This window comes from Ostrea edulis, chromosome 2 (assembly GCF_947568905.1).
Source record: "Ostrea edulis chromosome 2, xbOstEdul1.1, whole genome shotgun sequence".
Lineage (NCBI taxonomy): Eukaryota > Metazoa > Mollusca > Bivalvia > Ostreida > Ostreidae > Ostrea > Ostrea edulis.
In genome coordinates, this window is record NC_079165.1 from 95,231,451 (window position 1) to 95,249,318 (window position 17,868).

Below are 17,868 nucleotides of genomic sequence, written 5' to 3' on the forward strand. Positions count from 1 at the left end.
ATAATACATTTATTATGTGAGTTATGTTACCCATTGTCTAGATAATAATACATTTATTATGTGAGTTATGTTACCTATTGTCTAGATAATAATACATTTATTATGCGAGGTATGTTACCTATTGTCTAGATAATAATACATTTATTATGCGAGTTATGTCACCTATTGTCTATATGATAATACATTTATTATGTGAGTTATGTTACCTATTGTCTACATGATAATACATTTATTATGCGAGTTATGTCACCTATTGTCTATATGATAATACATTTATTATGTGAGTTATGTTACCTATTGTCTAGATAATAATACATTTATTATGTGGCATGTCTCGTTCATCATCGCTAGCCATTCATACCGAGTCAAAGTACCTTCCTCTCTCAAATGGTAGTATAGTATGAACGGAGACAATGGGTGTACATGTGGTTTGTGACAATGGTATTGCCAAGTTGTACGAGTATAACTGGCTTAGTGTGGGGCTGCTCCTTTCCAGTTATGTTAGCTATTGTCTAGATACATGAAATAATACACTTATCATATGGCCCTGTCTCGTTCATCATTGCTAGCCACATATACCGAGTCTGAGAGGTACCTTCCTCCCTCGAATGGTAGTATAGTATGCTGCTACATGTACAAGGTTTAAATTGCTCCATGATACGTGGGAGAGCATTGTGATCAATGAATTCTTTAAAATATCTATGTGATTTTGCTGCATCATAATGAAATGCATGTATTTTTTATTGTCTTGATGAAAGGTGAAGATAACAAACAGTGATCAATCTCATAACTCCTATAAACAATGCAAAATAGAGAGTTGAGATATTCAGCCCCCCAAAACATGACAATTTGTGTGAAATTTCAAACTGCAAATATTTGTGTGATGAAATTACAACCATTCATGTTATTGTTTTACTAGTTGAAAACACTGTCATTTGCTGTCGTTATTATAAGATTAAACATTCTTTTTGAAGAATTTATCAATGTGTAAACTCTGGACATTTTACTCACAAACTTAACATAAAAGTGCAAAAGTGTTTGATTCTTATAATTCCAATTCGTTCCCTGCATTATCAACTTCAATAATTTGAATACTTTCCCCGCACTATGTTGTTTGTTTTCAAGCGCGTATGTATACATAGCGTTTTTGGATTTATTGATGTGTAAATTCTCGTTTAGATTTATCTTTGTTCAATCAAAACAATTGTAATAAATAACATTGGAATTATTGACCCAAAAAAAAGGTAATTCTAAATACTTGTTTTTATTTTTAAAAGGTTGAGCAACTTTGAGAGAACAAAATTCAATTTCCTACCCATAACACATCTTTGCAATAAGAAACTGTAGCTATTCTACAAAGTTGCTCTACATAATATGCGTTTTCCATTAAAAAAAAAATCATACATCTTAGAATCATTTGAATACTTTTTTTTCTAAAATAAACATATCAAATAGAAATTTTAACATAGTCTTTATCTAAAGAGAATATACTTTAATAATAAAAGAATAACCATATAAATGTATACGCATGCATATTTGTGTACATACCTTTCCTTTAGTACAATAACATGTCACATTCTAAAGCTTGCATACGAGGTCAAATGGCTGGACCCTCACAATTAACTACATATTTATATATCTATAAACGACAGTTATGTAAAAGAAACAATTAACATCGTTCAGTTGTATATAAATGGAATGTTCACAGATCTCAAAGAAATAATAGAATACACAAAGGAGTTAAAAGCAACAAAATTTAACAAAGTCTTTAAGATTATGCTTTCAATGATGGGCAGTATATGTATTATGATCTCTATGAGACTAACAAACAACATTTCACTGAATATAAGAGATTTCCAATCAATCCATACAAGTTCTTCCTAAAACAGCTTTTCATATGTAAAATTGAGAGGTACATGTATCTTGAAAATGTCTGCATTAAAGTAAACAACTGGGGGAGGGGGGGGGGTATATAAATGAAAAATAAATGCATACTGAGTAAAAATATAAAATTGCAGCTAGCCCTTTAAACTTGACTAGAGTTCATGTCTAAAATAAACTGTTTTAATTCACACACTAACATTATTTTACTCTTATAAATGGTTGAAGGACCACATCTTGCAGGGACATATAACTAATACACCAAGAACCAACAGGGGGACAATAAAATGGAATCAAATTCTGGGAATAATCTCTACCCTACAGGTGTATAGCTAATTATCAAATTAATAGAAAAGCAGCACAAAATCATGACCAATGGCCTTATAATTTACCTGCAACAATGAAATAAAAGCAAAAAATAAAGTTTTTCTAACTTTTTCATAATAATCTATCGGTCATGCTTGGTAAATTCTTTCAAAATATTTCGCCCTCTTGATCAGTTAGAAAAGAAAAAAAAAAACCTCTGTGATAGACAACCATAGTAAATTAAGCCTAACTCCACATTTTCACTACTGCCAAGGTCCCCAATATCCTCCATGATATTTTGGATCAGCCTTGGGATCCTCTGGTGGAAACCTGCACGGCACTGCAGTATCGTTGTATTCAGCAAGGAGACCAAGCATCTGCATCACGACATGTGGCATGGTGTTGGACACGTCGTTATGTTCATAAGGGTCAGCAGTAATGTTAAACAACCAAATGTTTTTTTTAGAAGAGGGATTTTCTGCTTCCAAATGCCATGAATTCATATAGGGTGGTGGAACCCAACTACCATTTCCTGGAGGGTTGAACGTTGTAAAAGAAATATTACTTGAAATGACTATAAAATTTGAATATACAACAAGTCTAAGGCGGTAAAAAATAGTAAATGTTCGTACACCAAGCTCTCAGCATTAGAAATGAAAGTTGCATGTTTTTCAGATAAAACCTTGAAAACCAAAGTCCTGTGTAAAGGTGGGTGTTGCCACAATAGAGGGCCTTTATTCCTAAATGACCCTGAGCATATAACATAGGTCTAAATTGGTGGCATTTTACAGAAAGCTGGTGATATTTCTGCAAGAGAGAAATAATTTTGATAGGAATTAAACCTCCACCCAAACAAATACTTTACCCGGATTGCCAGTTATCAGCTTCCAGTCACCCATTCTTAAAGCTGCTCGTATCCTATTATCAAATGGGCTATTGGGCAGCTTTAGTCCTACTGGTCTAAAGCGGGGGTCAATGTTGTGTAGAATGGTTTTCCTTGGATTCACTGCCAACCCTTCACTGCAAACAAATTATTTCTCAGTACATGTACTGCTGTAATTTAAACCTCCTATTACTGTAATGTGGATTACATGATATCGGAAAAACAAATGTTCTAGCATATTTGTTATCATCTTTTCTTTTTTTTTCAGACTCTTATTAATTTGTTTTGAAAACTTTTGAAGCATCACATTATAAGCCTTGAATTCTTAAAAAAAAATGTACAAAGTGTTTCATTAAAGCTTTCATATTTATGGATCTACCTTAGAGTTTTCCATTGATCAACACCATCCAGTGGTTTTGTTCCATTCAAATTACCACCAGCCAATGATACAAGAGTTGGAAACCAGTCGGTGACATGCATTAGATCTTTTGAAACAACCCCCTTTCTCTTCAACATCTGACCATGAACAAACCCTACTCCATGCATTCCTCCCTCCCACAGAGAAGCTTTCCATCCTCTTAGAGGATAATTGTTTCCACCTTCATGGATTTGACCTCCATTATCTAAATGTAGAGATTTGATAAACATGGACTGTAAAAATCAAGATAGGATAAGAGTCATTTCTGTCCCCCCCCCCCCCCCCCTTCTGCAATATTACTCATATATATACAGTACACACATACACACTATCTAACTCGACAATGTGGTTGCCTAGCAATGCATCAAACATAGCAATAATAATGTATGGAAATTACTTATTTCATGAGAATCAACAAAGATGATTTTTATCAAGAATATCTTGAATGCAAGAACTTCCTCATCAATATAATTCAGAAAACTTCCTGAAATGAATATAAGGAGATGTAGGTGTACCAAGAAATTCCTTATAACCAAGTTTTACTGTACCAAGTATAAATTCATACCTGTTGAAAACACCAGCAGAGTATTATCCCACATTCCTTTCTGTTTGAAAACTTCAGTCAGATTTCCAATGGCGTCATCCATAGCAGAAACCATTCCTTATAAAACGTATGTTTAATTAAGATATCATTTCTTTGAAATTGATTTTTTAAGCATTCCATTGAAATTAATTTTTTTTAATCAAATTCTTTCATGGGATTTTGCATTTCAAGTAAGATACACACAGAATATAATCATGTTGTACCAGCATAAGTTCTCCGATGTTTATCTTTTATATGCAGGTATGGCTGTATGTACTTCTCTGGTACTTGTAATGGGGCATGGACTGATTGGAATGGTAGGTAGAGGAAGAGAGGCTGTAATGATGTTTCAGTTGTAATGATTTCATTATGTCAAACAGTAAAACAATACTAAAAAAAATGAATTTCATCAAATCACACAGACTTCGTTCACAATGATTATGAATATGACAAATGTTAACTTCAATATAGTTCAGATGTGGTTAGAGAAAGACTTGGCAGAAAGATCATCAGCAGATGATATCAACAATTTAATCCACAGTCAATATGGGTATTACTTCCGAGTTCACAGTCAATATGGGTATTACTTCCGAGTTCACAGTCAATATGGGTATTACTTCCGAGTTCACAGTCAATATGGGTATTACTTCCGAGTTCTCAGTTAACCTCCACATTGTCATCAAATATTTTTGAACCATAATTCATTGAAAACTTTTGATAACAAAAAATGGCAACCAAATACTGAGAATTAAAACCTTCTATATACATGTACATATGACACAATGGGTATCTTATTTATTGGATCACCAATTAAGTTGTTGTAAAGGAAGACTAAGAAATTAAGTGACCCACAAATTACAGTTCTTCAAGTAGAAGACATAAAGAGATGCTGTGTACAGATTTATCTTTCATTGAACACCAATTTTTTTGACAAATTCATGATTCAAAATTAATGAAACCACATTGTATGTGCTCAATACACGTATTTGTGAATTTTGTGAATGAAGTAACTCTTTACAGTAATTTGCATAAATCAAGTACACTGCATGTATTAATAATCTAATTTTACTTTTCCTCATAACATTTATCAGAAGTTGACTGACCATGCAGGGCATAACTATATTGCTTTAAATCTAGAAAATCGGCAAAGACAATTTGGTCTATCTCAATTACAATTGGCATAGACCAGTGTCATTTGACATCAGTCTATTGGTTTATGGTTAATTTCGAACACTGTGAATGGCTTATAAAATGTCTCTACAGTTTCTCTATTTAGAGTTATGTTGTAGGACAGTACCACATACCTGATCAGTGTTGTGTTTTTTAACAATGTCAGCTGCTCTCTGTGTAAACAAGTGTGTGGAATACACCCCAGAGAAGTTAGCCGGTGCAGTATCATCTCGTAGATCTGTTCCACACATCCTGCCGTAACAACGATGATGGGAGTAATAATCCTCACTGCCAGTCAAATATCCTACAAACATATAGTACCAGCACAGTCAAAATAAAATTCATGATTTGTATGCTGCTTAAAATCAGGACAATAAAATTCATGATTTGTATGCTGCTTAAAATCAGGACAATAAAATTCATGATTTGTATGCTGCTTAAAATCAGGACAATGAAATTCATGATTTGTATGCTGCTTAAAATCAGGACAATGAAATTCATGATTTGTATGCTGCTTAAAATCAGGACAATAAAATTCATGATTTGTATGCTGCTTAAAATCAGGACAATAAAATTCATGATTTGTATGCTGCTTAAAATCAGGACCTAACAATAGCCTACAGTATTCTAACATTCTAAGCACATGCTGATGTTTCATTACATAAATATACATCAAAAATAGCATTCCAGACTTCATTTTGGCAAAAACATGATCATGATACATAAGTATGTTTTTATCATATCTCACATCGTCGGAAACCCTCTGGAGAGAGGAACGAAGCGTAATCAACCGTGGGTTTCCGACGATGCATATCTCACTTTGAAAGAGAATATTGCAAAACCTGAGAAAAATCATATAAATGCACAAATGTAAGGTAGTTGTAACTGTAACACAGATCTAGATTGATGAATTTTCAGTTTTACAAATAGCAATTTGGATACATAGGCAAGCAGCTAGCTTACTTTTCACACAATTTTTAATCAAATGCTTATAAGTCAATGAGTCAGTATAATCCGTGCCATATCATGGAGTATATCATAATGACATCATAGTGAAGTGAACACAGAAAGTCTGAACTAGATCCTGAATAATCTCAGCGAGATTCGTCGAGGTTGGAGATTTAGAGAGGCATCAGTCCAAATATCCAGCATCGACAAATCTCGCTGAGATAAGATCCTGATATAAAATCAAAATACATGTAATTACACCAAGTCTCTGAGAGAATCAAAGGCTAAATAATTAAAGCAATATCAAAGAACAGCTCTCTGATATTATCCTGCTTCTGATAACAATCTTGGAATCAATACTACATACAACAATATTATGTCTCTTACTAACCTAATATTGCCAATATGGCCCTTCCACATGGTTTACTGACCACATGTGTACTATGATGTCATGAGAATACGTATACCCTGTCACTGGAGAGTAGTCAGTGCATATTATGACATCATAGGTATATGAAAACATTAATGAATTAATTTTTGAATTTACAGTTAGTTGTTGATGTAATACGAAAATATATGGAGTCCTGAAAAAAACATATTCACCCAATATGATTTTTTCAAGGACCCCATATATTGCCGTTACTCCTCTACATAACTAATGATATACTCTATAATTGACTACATTAAATGTTTTATATCAAAACTTGCTAAATTGCATTAGTTTACTTATTAATAATAACTCAATGAAATACATGTATAAATAGCATACATTGTTATAGGCACATCATAATGTAATAACAGAAAACTGCTAATTCAGTTACCAAAATAAGAATCAAATCCTCTGCTTGTGGGCAAGTACTCCTTCTTGTAAAAACCTAAGTGCCATTTTCCCACAGCATGTGTTGAATATCCAGCTTCTTTCATTTTCTGTGGCAGTAATGGACTGTCTAGGGGTAATCCATTTGGCTGGGACGGCCAAATTATACCATGCTGAAGACCTGTATGTATCTAATCAATGCAAAACGTTTTAATTATACTAACATTAACAATAAACAGTTTCAAGAGTAAATTTGAAATTAACCTATGTCAAGGCATTGATATTGATGGTCATGAAATTGTGAATTAACTAGTAAATGCATGGGTAGAGTCAGGATAGAAGTAGCTCAACTATAGTGTGTACACCCACAGGATTTTTATTACTTTCAAGTCCCAGCCTGACAAACACTTGATATCCTCATGCAGAGACCATGCATATACATATATATATATATATATATCCCAACTAAATTATTTATTTGTCCATTTATTGTCAGCTTTTGTCAAATTTGAAAAGCTGACAATAAATGGACAAATAAATAATTTAATTGGGATATATCTTTTATGTACATATGTCAAAAGTTTTGACTACCTTTCAAGCTTTAACCTCTGTTTATCAACTCATTTGGTAATCAATCTTACCTGATAGCGCCCAGACATCAGTTGGCTCCGTGTCGGAGTACATATCGGCTGTACGTAGTAATTCTCCAACTTGATACCTTCCCCCGCGAGTTTATCCAAGTTGGGTGTTTTTATCTCGGATCCATGATACCCGATGTCGTTGTAACCAAAATCATCCGCTAGGATAAACAAAATGTGTGGTCGTGCACTTTTACCTCGCACTGAACATGCCAAAAACACCAAAACAAATAAAACGTGCAACGTTCTTAACATTTTTTCACTAGTATACTGCTTCGTCACATGATCACACACCTAGTCACATGATTAGCTTTATAAACAAAACGAGAAACGGGAAACGGGCCAATCGTTTCTGGCATCTTTCCCGAGCTTGCCGAATTTTTTTTAAATTTTGTTTGTTTTGAGAATCAACATTTCTTTTATTACCAACTTTTAACAGGTATGTCAATATTATAAGATTCAAAACAAATGCCAAATATTACGGAAGCATATTAGGGTTCCACACACAGGCGCTTATATTAATTGTTTCTGTAAATGACTTATGACCTCTGTATACTAATAGCAACACGTTATTAGTATACAGAGGTCATAAGTCATTTACAGAAACAAGTGCCTGTGGTCCCACAGTATCTTTTTTAGATGAACATCAAATATTTAAAAATATATATATTCTAAGAGATTGATAAGCTGTTATAAGTGTATATAGTGTAATTATCAATTTGTTTTAATAAATCATCAATCTAGATATGTTATAACAAATTAGTAATATGTCAGTATAACAAATTAGTAATATGTCAGTATAACAAATTAGTAATAAAACATTTTCCTCATAGGCCTACAGTTGTTTATTGTTAAATATTATTTTCATTTTTAACACTTTTTGTGTTAGTCCTACTTATTTATATGAATGCACTGCAGTTTTGAGGCGATATATGCTGTTTGAATTTTGATAAATGTAGTACGTCTCTTTTAACAGATGGGAATCCCAACAGAAATGAAAGAGAAATTTAAATATTAAAAATAAATGTCATTTTTGCAAATATGAACTGCAACGCTTCACATACATCCGCATTAGCTAGTGCGCTTCATAAAGTATCCGGTGTGAATTTTAGTGTTTCAGTTATTTTAAATTCCTATCCTCATTGAAATTTATTTAAGCTAATGACTGCAATTTTTAGAAGTATAGACTAGATGCTGTCACAAGTTAGTAATTAATACCTGCACGAAGTGTTTACCATGAATATACTCTACTCTCTATATATATTCTTGCTGTATATGTCAAGATATTGGCCTCTTTATAATTGATGAAATATATTTAAACCAATCTAGGTGATGACCCCTTAACCATATACTGTAAATTCCTAAATATATGCGAGAAATTCATTATCGCGTAATTTCGCGAGGAACATCACTCGCGAAAAAATATTTCTCGCTTTTATTTTTATATTGCTAAAATACATGCAGAAACACTTTTAAAATCAACAGAGTACTCGCGAATTTATTTTCTCGCGATTTGACATCCATGAGTCATTTTGCGATAATAAGTACTCGCGTAAAATAAGGAATCTACAGTAAATATGATCCTGCTGCACATATCAAGATACTGAATGACAAGTGCCCTGGGGTCATCTCAACCCCCATGATTTTTTTGATTGTTCAAATATCTTTAAAATGTTTGAGAGTTCAAAGTAAATATATTCTTGTTACACCATCTTCACAAGTAAAGGGTTATTGATTCGTTACCTCGAACTAACGAGTGCGAGGTGTTACGAATCAATAACCCTTGACTTGTGAAGATGTTACACATGACACAATGCACTGAGCACCAGGTGTTTGTTTGTCGTTTTCCCATCCTATTTTCCCCCTGGTGTAAAAAAAAAAAAAAAAAAAAAATGACAAACATTTATTGCACATCTAAATAACCACACAATCGTCTCCCAAAAGATGATTTGGCTACTGTATAAAATGTATAAATGCCAGAAGAGTTCTATAGAAAAACGTTTTTCAAACCCCAGGGTAACAATGGAAATTCCGAAACCTTATATTGCACATCGATATAGGACATCACTGATTATCTTCGAATTCGAAAAGGTGCTTAGCCAAGTACTGCGTAAAATGTATACAAGGGTTTGATTTGGAATCAGTGATTTTTTGTTTTAAAAAACATAGTTTTTCTACCCCCGGGATGAAAATTTCAAAAAAGTATCGCACATCTATGATCTACAGGACACCATCAATCATCTTCCAAAAGATGATTTTGGCTAGATCTGCGCGTAAATTAATGTCAGAGTTCTGGGAACCAGGGTTTTTTTTTTTTTATAAAGAAAAAACATCGTTCTTCAACCCTATTTGGATCCCAGGGTGAAAATGAAAATTCTGAAACCTTATTGCACTACAGGACACCACCAATCACCTTCCGAAAGGTGGGTATGGCTACTGCGCAAAATTTAAAAGGGAACCAGTTGTTTGTATATATATAAAAAAAAAAAAAAAAAAAAAAAAAAAAAAAAAAAAAACAACGCGGCATCGGTTTTTTTTTATCCCTATGAAAAAATATAAAGTTCCAAACCCTGATTACATCTACATACAGGACACCAACTATCATATTTCACAAGATTTTAATAGAGCAGCGAAAACAGCAATGACAGTTACTGTTTTGGGGCATAATAAACTTGATTAAATATAGTACGATGATGTGGACATCAGGGCATCTTCACAAGTCAAGGGTTATTACGAGGTAACGAATCAATAATCCTTGACTTGTGAAGATGACATTAGGGGTGGATCCAAAATTGTAACAAACAGGATGATGCATGCCACCTTATAGAGTATATTCCAACACATATTAGGGGGTTACAACCTTAAAATACATGCAGTTAAAGTTCATCAAAAGTAAGTAAAACTCCAAAGTCATGAAGTAAATATTGTTACTCAAGAAAGTTCTTGTCAAAAGGAATACCAGGTTGTTTTTGATGGTCTTGATATCAGGGGCCTGAAAAAAAATGGCGGCGTTTATTTAAAATTGGGGGAAAACGTTTCATACAAAAAGCAAACCAGTGCATGAAGGTAAACTTGGACTCCTTCTGACTTTCAAAATGGTCAAACCTTACCTCATTCAAATAAGCAGAGGCCAAAACATTAGGTATTGAAGCAAAAATTGTAATCTGTACCAACAATTTAGCTACCCTGTTTTGATTTGGAAACTTTAAAGCAAAAATTGGAAAAAATACCTGCTTTTTTAGCATTGGGAATGTGGCCTTATTTTGACCCCCTACATACCCTTAAAAATCCCCCTGAAAACACACGTGAAATATGAAAGCCCCATCACTAACCATTCAAAGGTTGTGGCCAAGGTTAGTTTTTAAATTTTGGTACCAAAAGGAAAGGTCTCGTCACAAAGTATGAAAGCCCATCATCTCCACTCAAAAGTTATGGCCATGGTTAAACTTTTAGCTTTCAAACAAATGGACAGACCAAAATCTATGTATACCCCCAATTATCTGATTACGGGGGCATATGTGAGAACACCCCCTTAGATCCACCACTTGAAAACCAGACATGACCTTGAACTGCCTCCTTTTCTTAAATGCGAAAAAACAGAAAGAGACAAAAGTGAGAATTTCTAGTTAACATATTTATTTTAATAATGTACAACTTTCAGCTAAAAAAAAAAAAAAAAGATGTAAATACAAGTCTATTGTAGTACAAAGTATACAAAAGGAATGTGAATTGGACATTATTGAATGATATGTATCTTGTATAAAATATTCACATTTTCCAATAAAATGGCATTAGTTATATTTCATTTTCACCTCACAACCACACAAAAATAAAGTATATCCACAGTTCTCAAAAAATTATGAGTATGAAAATAGTTCCTAAAACATAAAATTGTAGTTAAAACTCTTGAATGCTATGCATTTTACAACAATTTCCATGAAACTGGGCTGTTACATGTAATAGAGTGAAATATTTTATGCAGAATGAACAAGAAATAAAAACATGTATTATATACACATAACTATAACTTCTTTTAAAAAGCATCGAATAACAGCCACATGTTAAAAAGGTTGAAGGAAAGAGAAATGTTAAGGCCTCTTAGATTCTGATGCCATTTAAGACCATACATATTTTGAGAAAGAAGTGTAAAACACAAAATCTTCATTAATTATAAAGTAGTCAAATTTATGAGATACCGATGCAATAATAAAACCTAACAAAGGGATGAGATATCAATGAGCACTTGTTCAGATTTAAATTTTCATAAATTCAAAAATTTCTGTCAGTGTTCACATTGAATTAATATGCAGTAACTGGGGGTACAATGCATTGGGTGCAAAGATGATTACATGAGTTTACTATATAAATTTACTTCATAACTCTTAGTTTCTCTATATATTAGAAAACAGAATATGGAGTCCGTTTTAAAATACAAAATGACACATATGGTGTAAGATGAAACTTATGAGGTCATGAAGTTTATGGATATTAGCAATGAAAGAATGATCAACTATAACATGTATAATCAAAAGTCAATCTGCTGAATTTTCAATCTTTTATGATTGAATTGTTTCACAATTGATATTATATGCAATTGGGAAATGCTTCAATCAATTGTTCATCCAAGCCATTGATAAGATATACACAGTAGTAAATTGCAAAGTATTTTTCTCGAGTTTAAATCTTCTGTCCTATACAACACAATACACAGTTATTTAAACATTAACCACTGTAACACTCAACTGTGCTTATAAAATCAACAGTGACCAATCATCATGTTCATTCACTGATTATAACAAAAGTTGTCAGAAGACAACATAGCTTGCTGGGAAGAAGGAATCTACTGACTCTATTCATTTGGTTCAAAAGATATCTAACCAAGATTAACATTTTTGAAAAGTATGTCAAAGTCCAAAATAAAGGTCAATAGGTCAAATTGACAAGTCTTGGTACCAAATGAATGGCTTGGTTATGAGGCATTTATAAAAGATGTATCAAAGCTCTATCCCCTTGATTCAAAAGAGATAGCCAAGGTTAACATTTTCCCCTTAAAGTGTGACACCAAGACAATAGCTCTCCAAACATCCATCCCAGCAAACTAAAAGTATTTTGATTATCAATCACTAATGGCCATACATTTGGAAAGTATCAATGGAAGATATAAGCACTGAAGAGGTAAAATCATTTCTGTACTCTTAAAATTTAACAAAAACATGTTCGACTTCTTGTGAATTAGTTAACGTGGGAAAGGGTTGCATAGTCCAAAGTCAGTATATGAAGTTTCTCCTGAAAATTTGCAGACAAAATCTAAAGCTTATGCAAAAAGCACACTGAGAGTAACATCATGATTGAAATCATACTAAATGTTAACATTCCAGCACTGTTTATTTGCCCAGTGGAGTCTGGTGTTGGAATACTTGAAGACTGGAGTTCGATTTGAGCACTTCCACTTCCCTCTGCGTTTGAACCCATACACTGGTAATAACCAAAATCCGCATTGGTAACTCTCTTTATTGTCAGTTTTATTCTTACTTTGTCAGATGCACCCTCAATGTATGTTGTTTCATAATTGCCACCTGTAGTGATACCTTTGCCATTTTTTGACCATGAAACCTGTTTTGATGAAGGAATGGGGTAGCCCTCGAATTCACACATCAAGTCCTTCCGATATCCAATCATCTGTGGTACTGGATTCTGAACTGCTCGACCAATTGGCTTGAATTGGACAACCACTGAAACAATTCGGTATGCTTTGCCTTTTTCATTTTGTGCAGTGCATTTATATGATCCACGGTGATCTGGTTGTGCTTTTCCAAGGTCAAGGACATAATTTCTGTACTCCCTCCCTCCAGTTGGTAAAAGACCTCCTGCTAGCTTTTCCCACTTCACAATTGGAAATGGTCTTCCCGTCGCATTGCATTTCAACGACACCGGATCCCCAACCTTAACGGTCATATCACTGTCTGTTTCCAAGTCCGCAATTTGAGGCGCTGTGACAACCCTTAGAGTTCGTACATCTTTGGCATACTTCTGCACGCCAGTTGAAACTTGACAGTAGTATTTCATTTCATCCGATATCTGCACGTTCTGGATTTTCAATCGCCATTGCAATGAGGAGGGGACATCAATTTGGTACTTGAAGGGATCTTTGGAATCTGGACCGATAGAAATAGATATCAAAGGTGCTCCGGGTTGCATTGGTATACCCACCCACTCGACATCCTTATCTGGTGGTTTGTTTTCAACTTTGCAGGTGAGGTAAGCGTCGCTATTTTTCGTCACAGTCATAATTTTCTCCAAAGGTGTGAACTTGGTCGGTGGACTGGTTTCATCTATTGTGACGTCTGGATCGTTCGCAAAAACAAATGTAATCAAAACACAAGCGAAAAATATTGGTCTCTTCATTTCTATGGCATTTACGACATCGAAACGACGAAAGAGACTTTTGAAAACAAACAAAATGTCCAATGACTAATTTTGCTTCCGGAGTCTAATAATGCGCATGCGTCATGTGGCAGATTAACTCGTGTATTAGTCTATTCGTAACAATCTGGAGTTGAGCAGGTGTTGTGCACACCCAGTTTATGCATAGGACTATTTATTGTTTTGGTCTAATATGGCTTTCTACCAAGATTTCAAAGTCATACATTTTGAAGATATTAATGTTAATTCTGAAACCGAATTATTGTATTTATGAATACACAGAAAGACCAACAAAAAAAAACAAAAAAAAAAAAAAAATAGAAATAAAAAAACAAACAAACAAACAAACAAAACAATAAAAAAACCAACAACAACAAAAACTTAATCAATATGTGTTTTGGGAACCTCACAGATATACAACACGTCAACTGACCCACTTTTACTCAAGGGGCAATCGAAAAATATGATTTAGTTTTTCTTGCTGAAACCCATGTGCATTTACATCGCATCCAACGGGGCATTTGAGGTGTTACTATGCGACGATCAGGATGTTGATCTTTTCCGCTTTGGACAAGGCGAGTTCATTTCCTATTTTTACAAAAAGGATCCAATGTCCGATTAAATCTATTACGGCACGGAAGGAAGGCACAATAATGATTTCTTAAACTAACTACAAAGTAGATGTATGTCTTGCAGTTTTTGCAAACACCTCCGCCCAATTTGAGAATCCGGCTCGAAAAACAAAACACCACGCATTCTTTTCGGAGTGCCAAATGAACAAAAACTTTTCTTATTTGAAGATATCATCAATTCATTTGATGAGCAGTACAATCAGTGCAAGATCTCATCAAATAATAAAGGATACCTTCAAATCCAAATTATTGCGCGCATGAATTAATTGAATTGTAGATGGTATAATGCTGAATTGATGCGTGCTATGATTGAATTGTTGCTCTCTTCCAATGAATTGATGATATCAACAATTGAATTGAAGTAGTTGCATGGGCATTCTGCCACTACTGTTGATATGTTCTTTTTACTTCGCGTTGTGTGGTGTGTTTTTTTTTATGATAATAGGTGTTATGTAAAGTATTCAACCCTTTAGATATTTCCAGGTAAGTTTGAGTCCGCCTAGAGTGAGGCTAGTACATGAAATAAAATAATAAATAAATAAAGTCTTAAACCTTTGATGAAGTTCAACAATTGTATGATAAATACCAAAATAATAATCCCGGGGAATGAATGCGGCTTGGGAGAAAAATATAACTAAATAGGAAAAATAAAGAAACAATAATAAAAAATTCAGGGTGAGGCAACTCCCGATATTTACCTTGTTGCAAGGTTTAGCTCAGCAGAAGCCCGGAGCACGGTTGTGCTCGGGTTTAAATACCATAGGCAAGTTACGTGGTCTTTCCGGAATTTCCCTCCGCCATCTTGGGATGATAGTAACGATCGTTACTATCATCAGTTTAATACCAGTGAACTTACTGGCTCTGTTAAATATTACAATATATGATGCGACCATCTTGATAATGATATTTGGTTGGCGAGAGAGAGAGAGAGAGAGCACTTATCTATTGAATTGTCGCTTTCTTTGAAAGAAATTAATCGATGAGCACAGTAATTCCTAATACAAAACTGTTATATCAATCAAAGATATATTCAAGTGAATTAAAGAAATCATCAAATCAAGCACGAAAATAAATATTGCAGCAATAATTCCACCACATTGATGCGCAGGGACTCGGTTGTCAGATATTGAAGTTTTGTATTATTTGTTCCCGAATAATAAATTGCAGTTTTGCATTATTTGCGTCCGAATAATAAATTATATATATAAATCCACCACCAAAATCCGCTTTTTTCGTCGTTTTAAAGAAGTGTATCATATGTGTACGTTTAAAAAAGTACACGATACACCTTTTTTTAAACGACGAAAAATGCGGATTTTGGTGGTGGATTTTATTATATAATTTATTATTCGGGAACAAATAATACAAAACTTCAATATCTGACAACTGAGCCCCTGTGCATTGATGCGCACATCAACTTGATTCTCCATAGTAAACAGGAACGTGGGGCAGGTACCCACTCATTATTATAGTCAGATAGTATTTGTTTTGAAGTTGTATTTATCAGACATTTAAGACTGTTCTGGAAACTACAGCAGGCATATCTCACCTGTCCCCACGTTCCTAGCTGAATACCTTGGATAATTTCAATAATTAATCGTCTTACAAGTAAGTTTCAAATACGCTGTGGCCAAACGTTATTTGGATACAACCATTCATACGCAAGATACAATCGTGCTTTTAACGCAGAGTACAACCAACCCTTATACGGCAATTTACTATGGGGAGTGTAGATGTCCGTGAGGAGGGGTTAGAAAGTGCTCAATAGTTTTTTTTACACTAAAAATTCTTGGGATCATATGCCTATCAGGTGCATGACGCAATGAATTCTGGTTTGAATGATATATAGCATATAGATATATAGTATTTTACTATATTGGCATAGACTTGAGAATCGCCCAGAATCATCCCTGTTATACAGTGCTTATACAGAGAATATCAATCTGAATTCATATAATATAAATTGTTGGCACAAAAACGTTAATTATTTTAAGGAAAAAATGGGCATTTTGGTACCCAATTGTAAAAATCTCAAATTCTCATTTTTCAAAAAACAAATGAAGAATCAGGTACGGAAACAATTTTTACTTTACTGGTCAAAACGACATGAAGAGGGTCAGAAATCAGGAAAACTCACAACATATTTTTCGTATAAAGAAAACTTTACTATGGAAAGTTATATATTTTTAAAATCCCTAGAATTAAGAAAAACTCTATGTAGATTTCGAATTAGTGCACATGACCTTCGAATTGAAAGAGGAAGATATGAATTTACAAAAACCAATTCTGGCCAGAAGATTTCTTTAGAAAGAAACGAAAGAATATGTGAATTATGTAACCTTAATTGTGTTGAAGATGAATTTCATTTCCTTACTGATTGCCCATTCTATGTTGAAGAGAGAAATATATTTTTTAATGGTATATACAAGCTCAACAAAAATTTTATCTATCTAACAAATAAGGACAAATTCACTTGGTTGATGATTAATGAAGACAAACCAGTAATTGTCAAATTGAGTGAATATTTAGTGCAAACTTTCAGAAAAAGAAGTAATGCTTTAAAACTGCAAAAATCATTATAGTTTATTATTCATATATTGGTATAATATTGATACTGTCCATCTACTTGTATATATACATGATTAGCAATTCATATATGTATGTACTTGTTTCCCCAACATGCTGCATCTACACGCAGTTTGCAGTCTCTGTAACCTGTAGTTAATGTTGTAAACTTTCTTTCTTTTTTGAATTTCCTTCTTTATAAACTGTCTTACTGTTATGCCCTCTGGGCCCAAAATTGGAATAAACTTATCTTATCTTATCTTATCTATAGCATTCGCCATTCGGCGAGATCCCCTACTACTTGCTCAAACACTTCAACACAGAAAATTTCGCGTAAATTGGTCTCAGTCGTTCTTTTTCTTCATTTTGTTAGAAACAGAAAAATCCATCTAAAATTTAATTATATCAGTTGAAAAGACAACATTACAAATGTACACCATAAACGTTAGGAAGAAAGCTTTGCAATTAAGACGATTATCAATGATAATTAAAATATAACGCTGGATAGTGGATACAACCAATTTATGAAAGTATTGACAATTTGCAAAGATGCACGATTTTAACGATGTCTTTTGTGATGCCATCTGGCGTTTTCGCTGTTTTT

General features: G+C 33.7%; 2 protein-coding genes across 2 annotated transcripts; both read right to left on the reverse strand.

Moving 5' to 3' along the window:
• Positions 1–1,245: 1,245 nt before the first annotated feature.
• On the reverse strand, positions 1,246–9,943 carry LOC125680388 (arylsulfatase B-like). Its single transcript, XM_048919945.2, has 8 exons — positions 7,648–9,943; positions 7,011–7,197; positions 5,376–5,545; positions 4,296–4,407; positions 4,054–4,149; positions 3,450–3,693; positions 3,053–3,207; positions 1,246–2,719 (listed from the first exon to the last, which is right to left on the reverse strand). The coding sequence occupies exons 1-8, from the start codon at positions 7,897–7,899 to the stop codon at positions 2,451–2,453; spliced, it is 1,485 nt and encodes a 494-aa protein (XP_048775902.1). The 5' UTR covers positions 7,900–9,943; the 3' UTR covers positions 1,246–2,450.
• Positions 9,944–11,257: 1,314 nt separating this feature from the next.
• On the reverse strand, positions 11,258–14,393 carry LOC125680393 (protein amalgam-like). Its single transcript, XM_048919950.2, has one exon. It carries the CDS (start codon positions 14,047–14,049, stop codon positions 12,952–12,954), a length of 1,098 nt encoding a protein of 365 aa, XP_048775907.1. The 5' UTR covers positions 14,050–14,393; the 3' UTR covers positions 11,258–12,951.
• Positions 14,394–17,868: the final 3,475 nt, after the last annotated feature.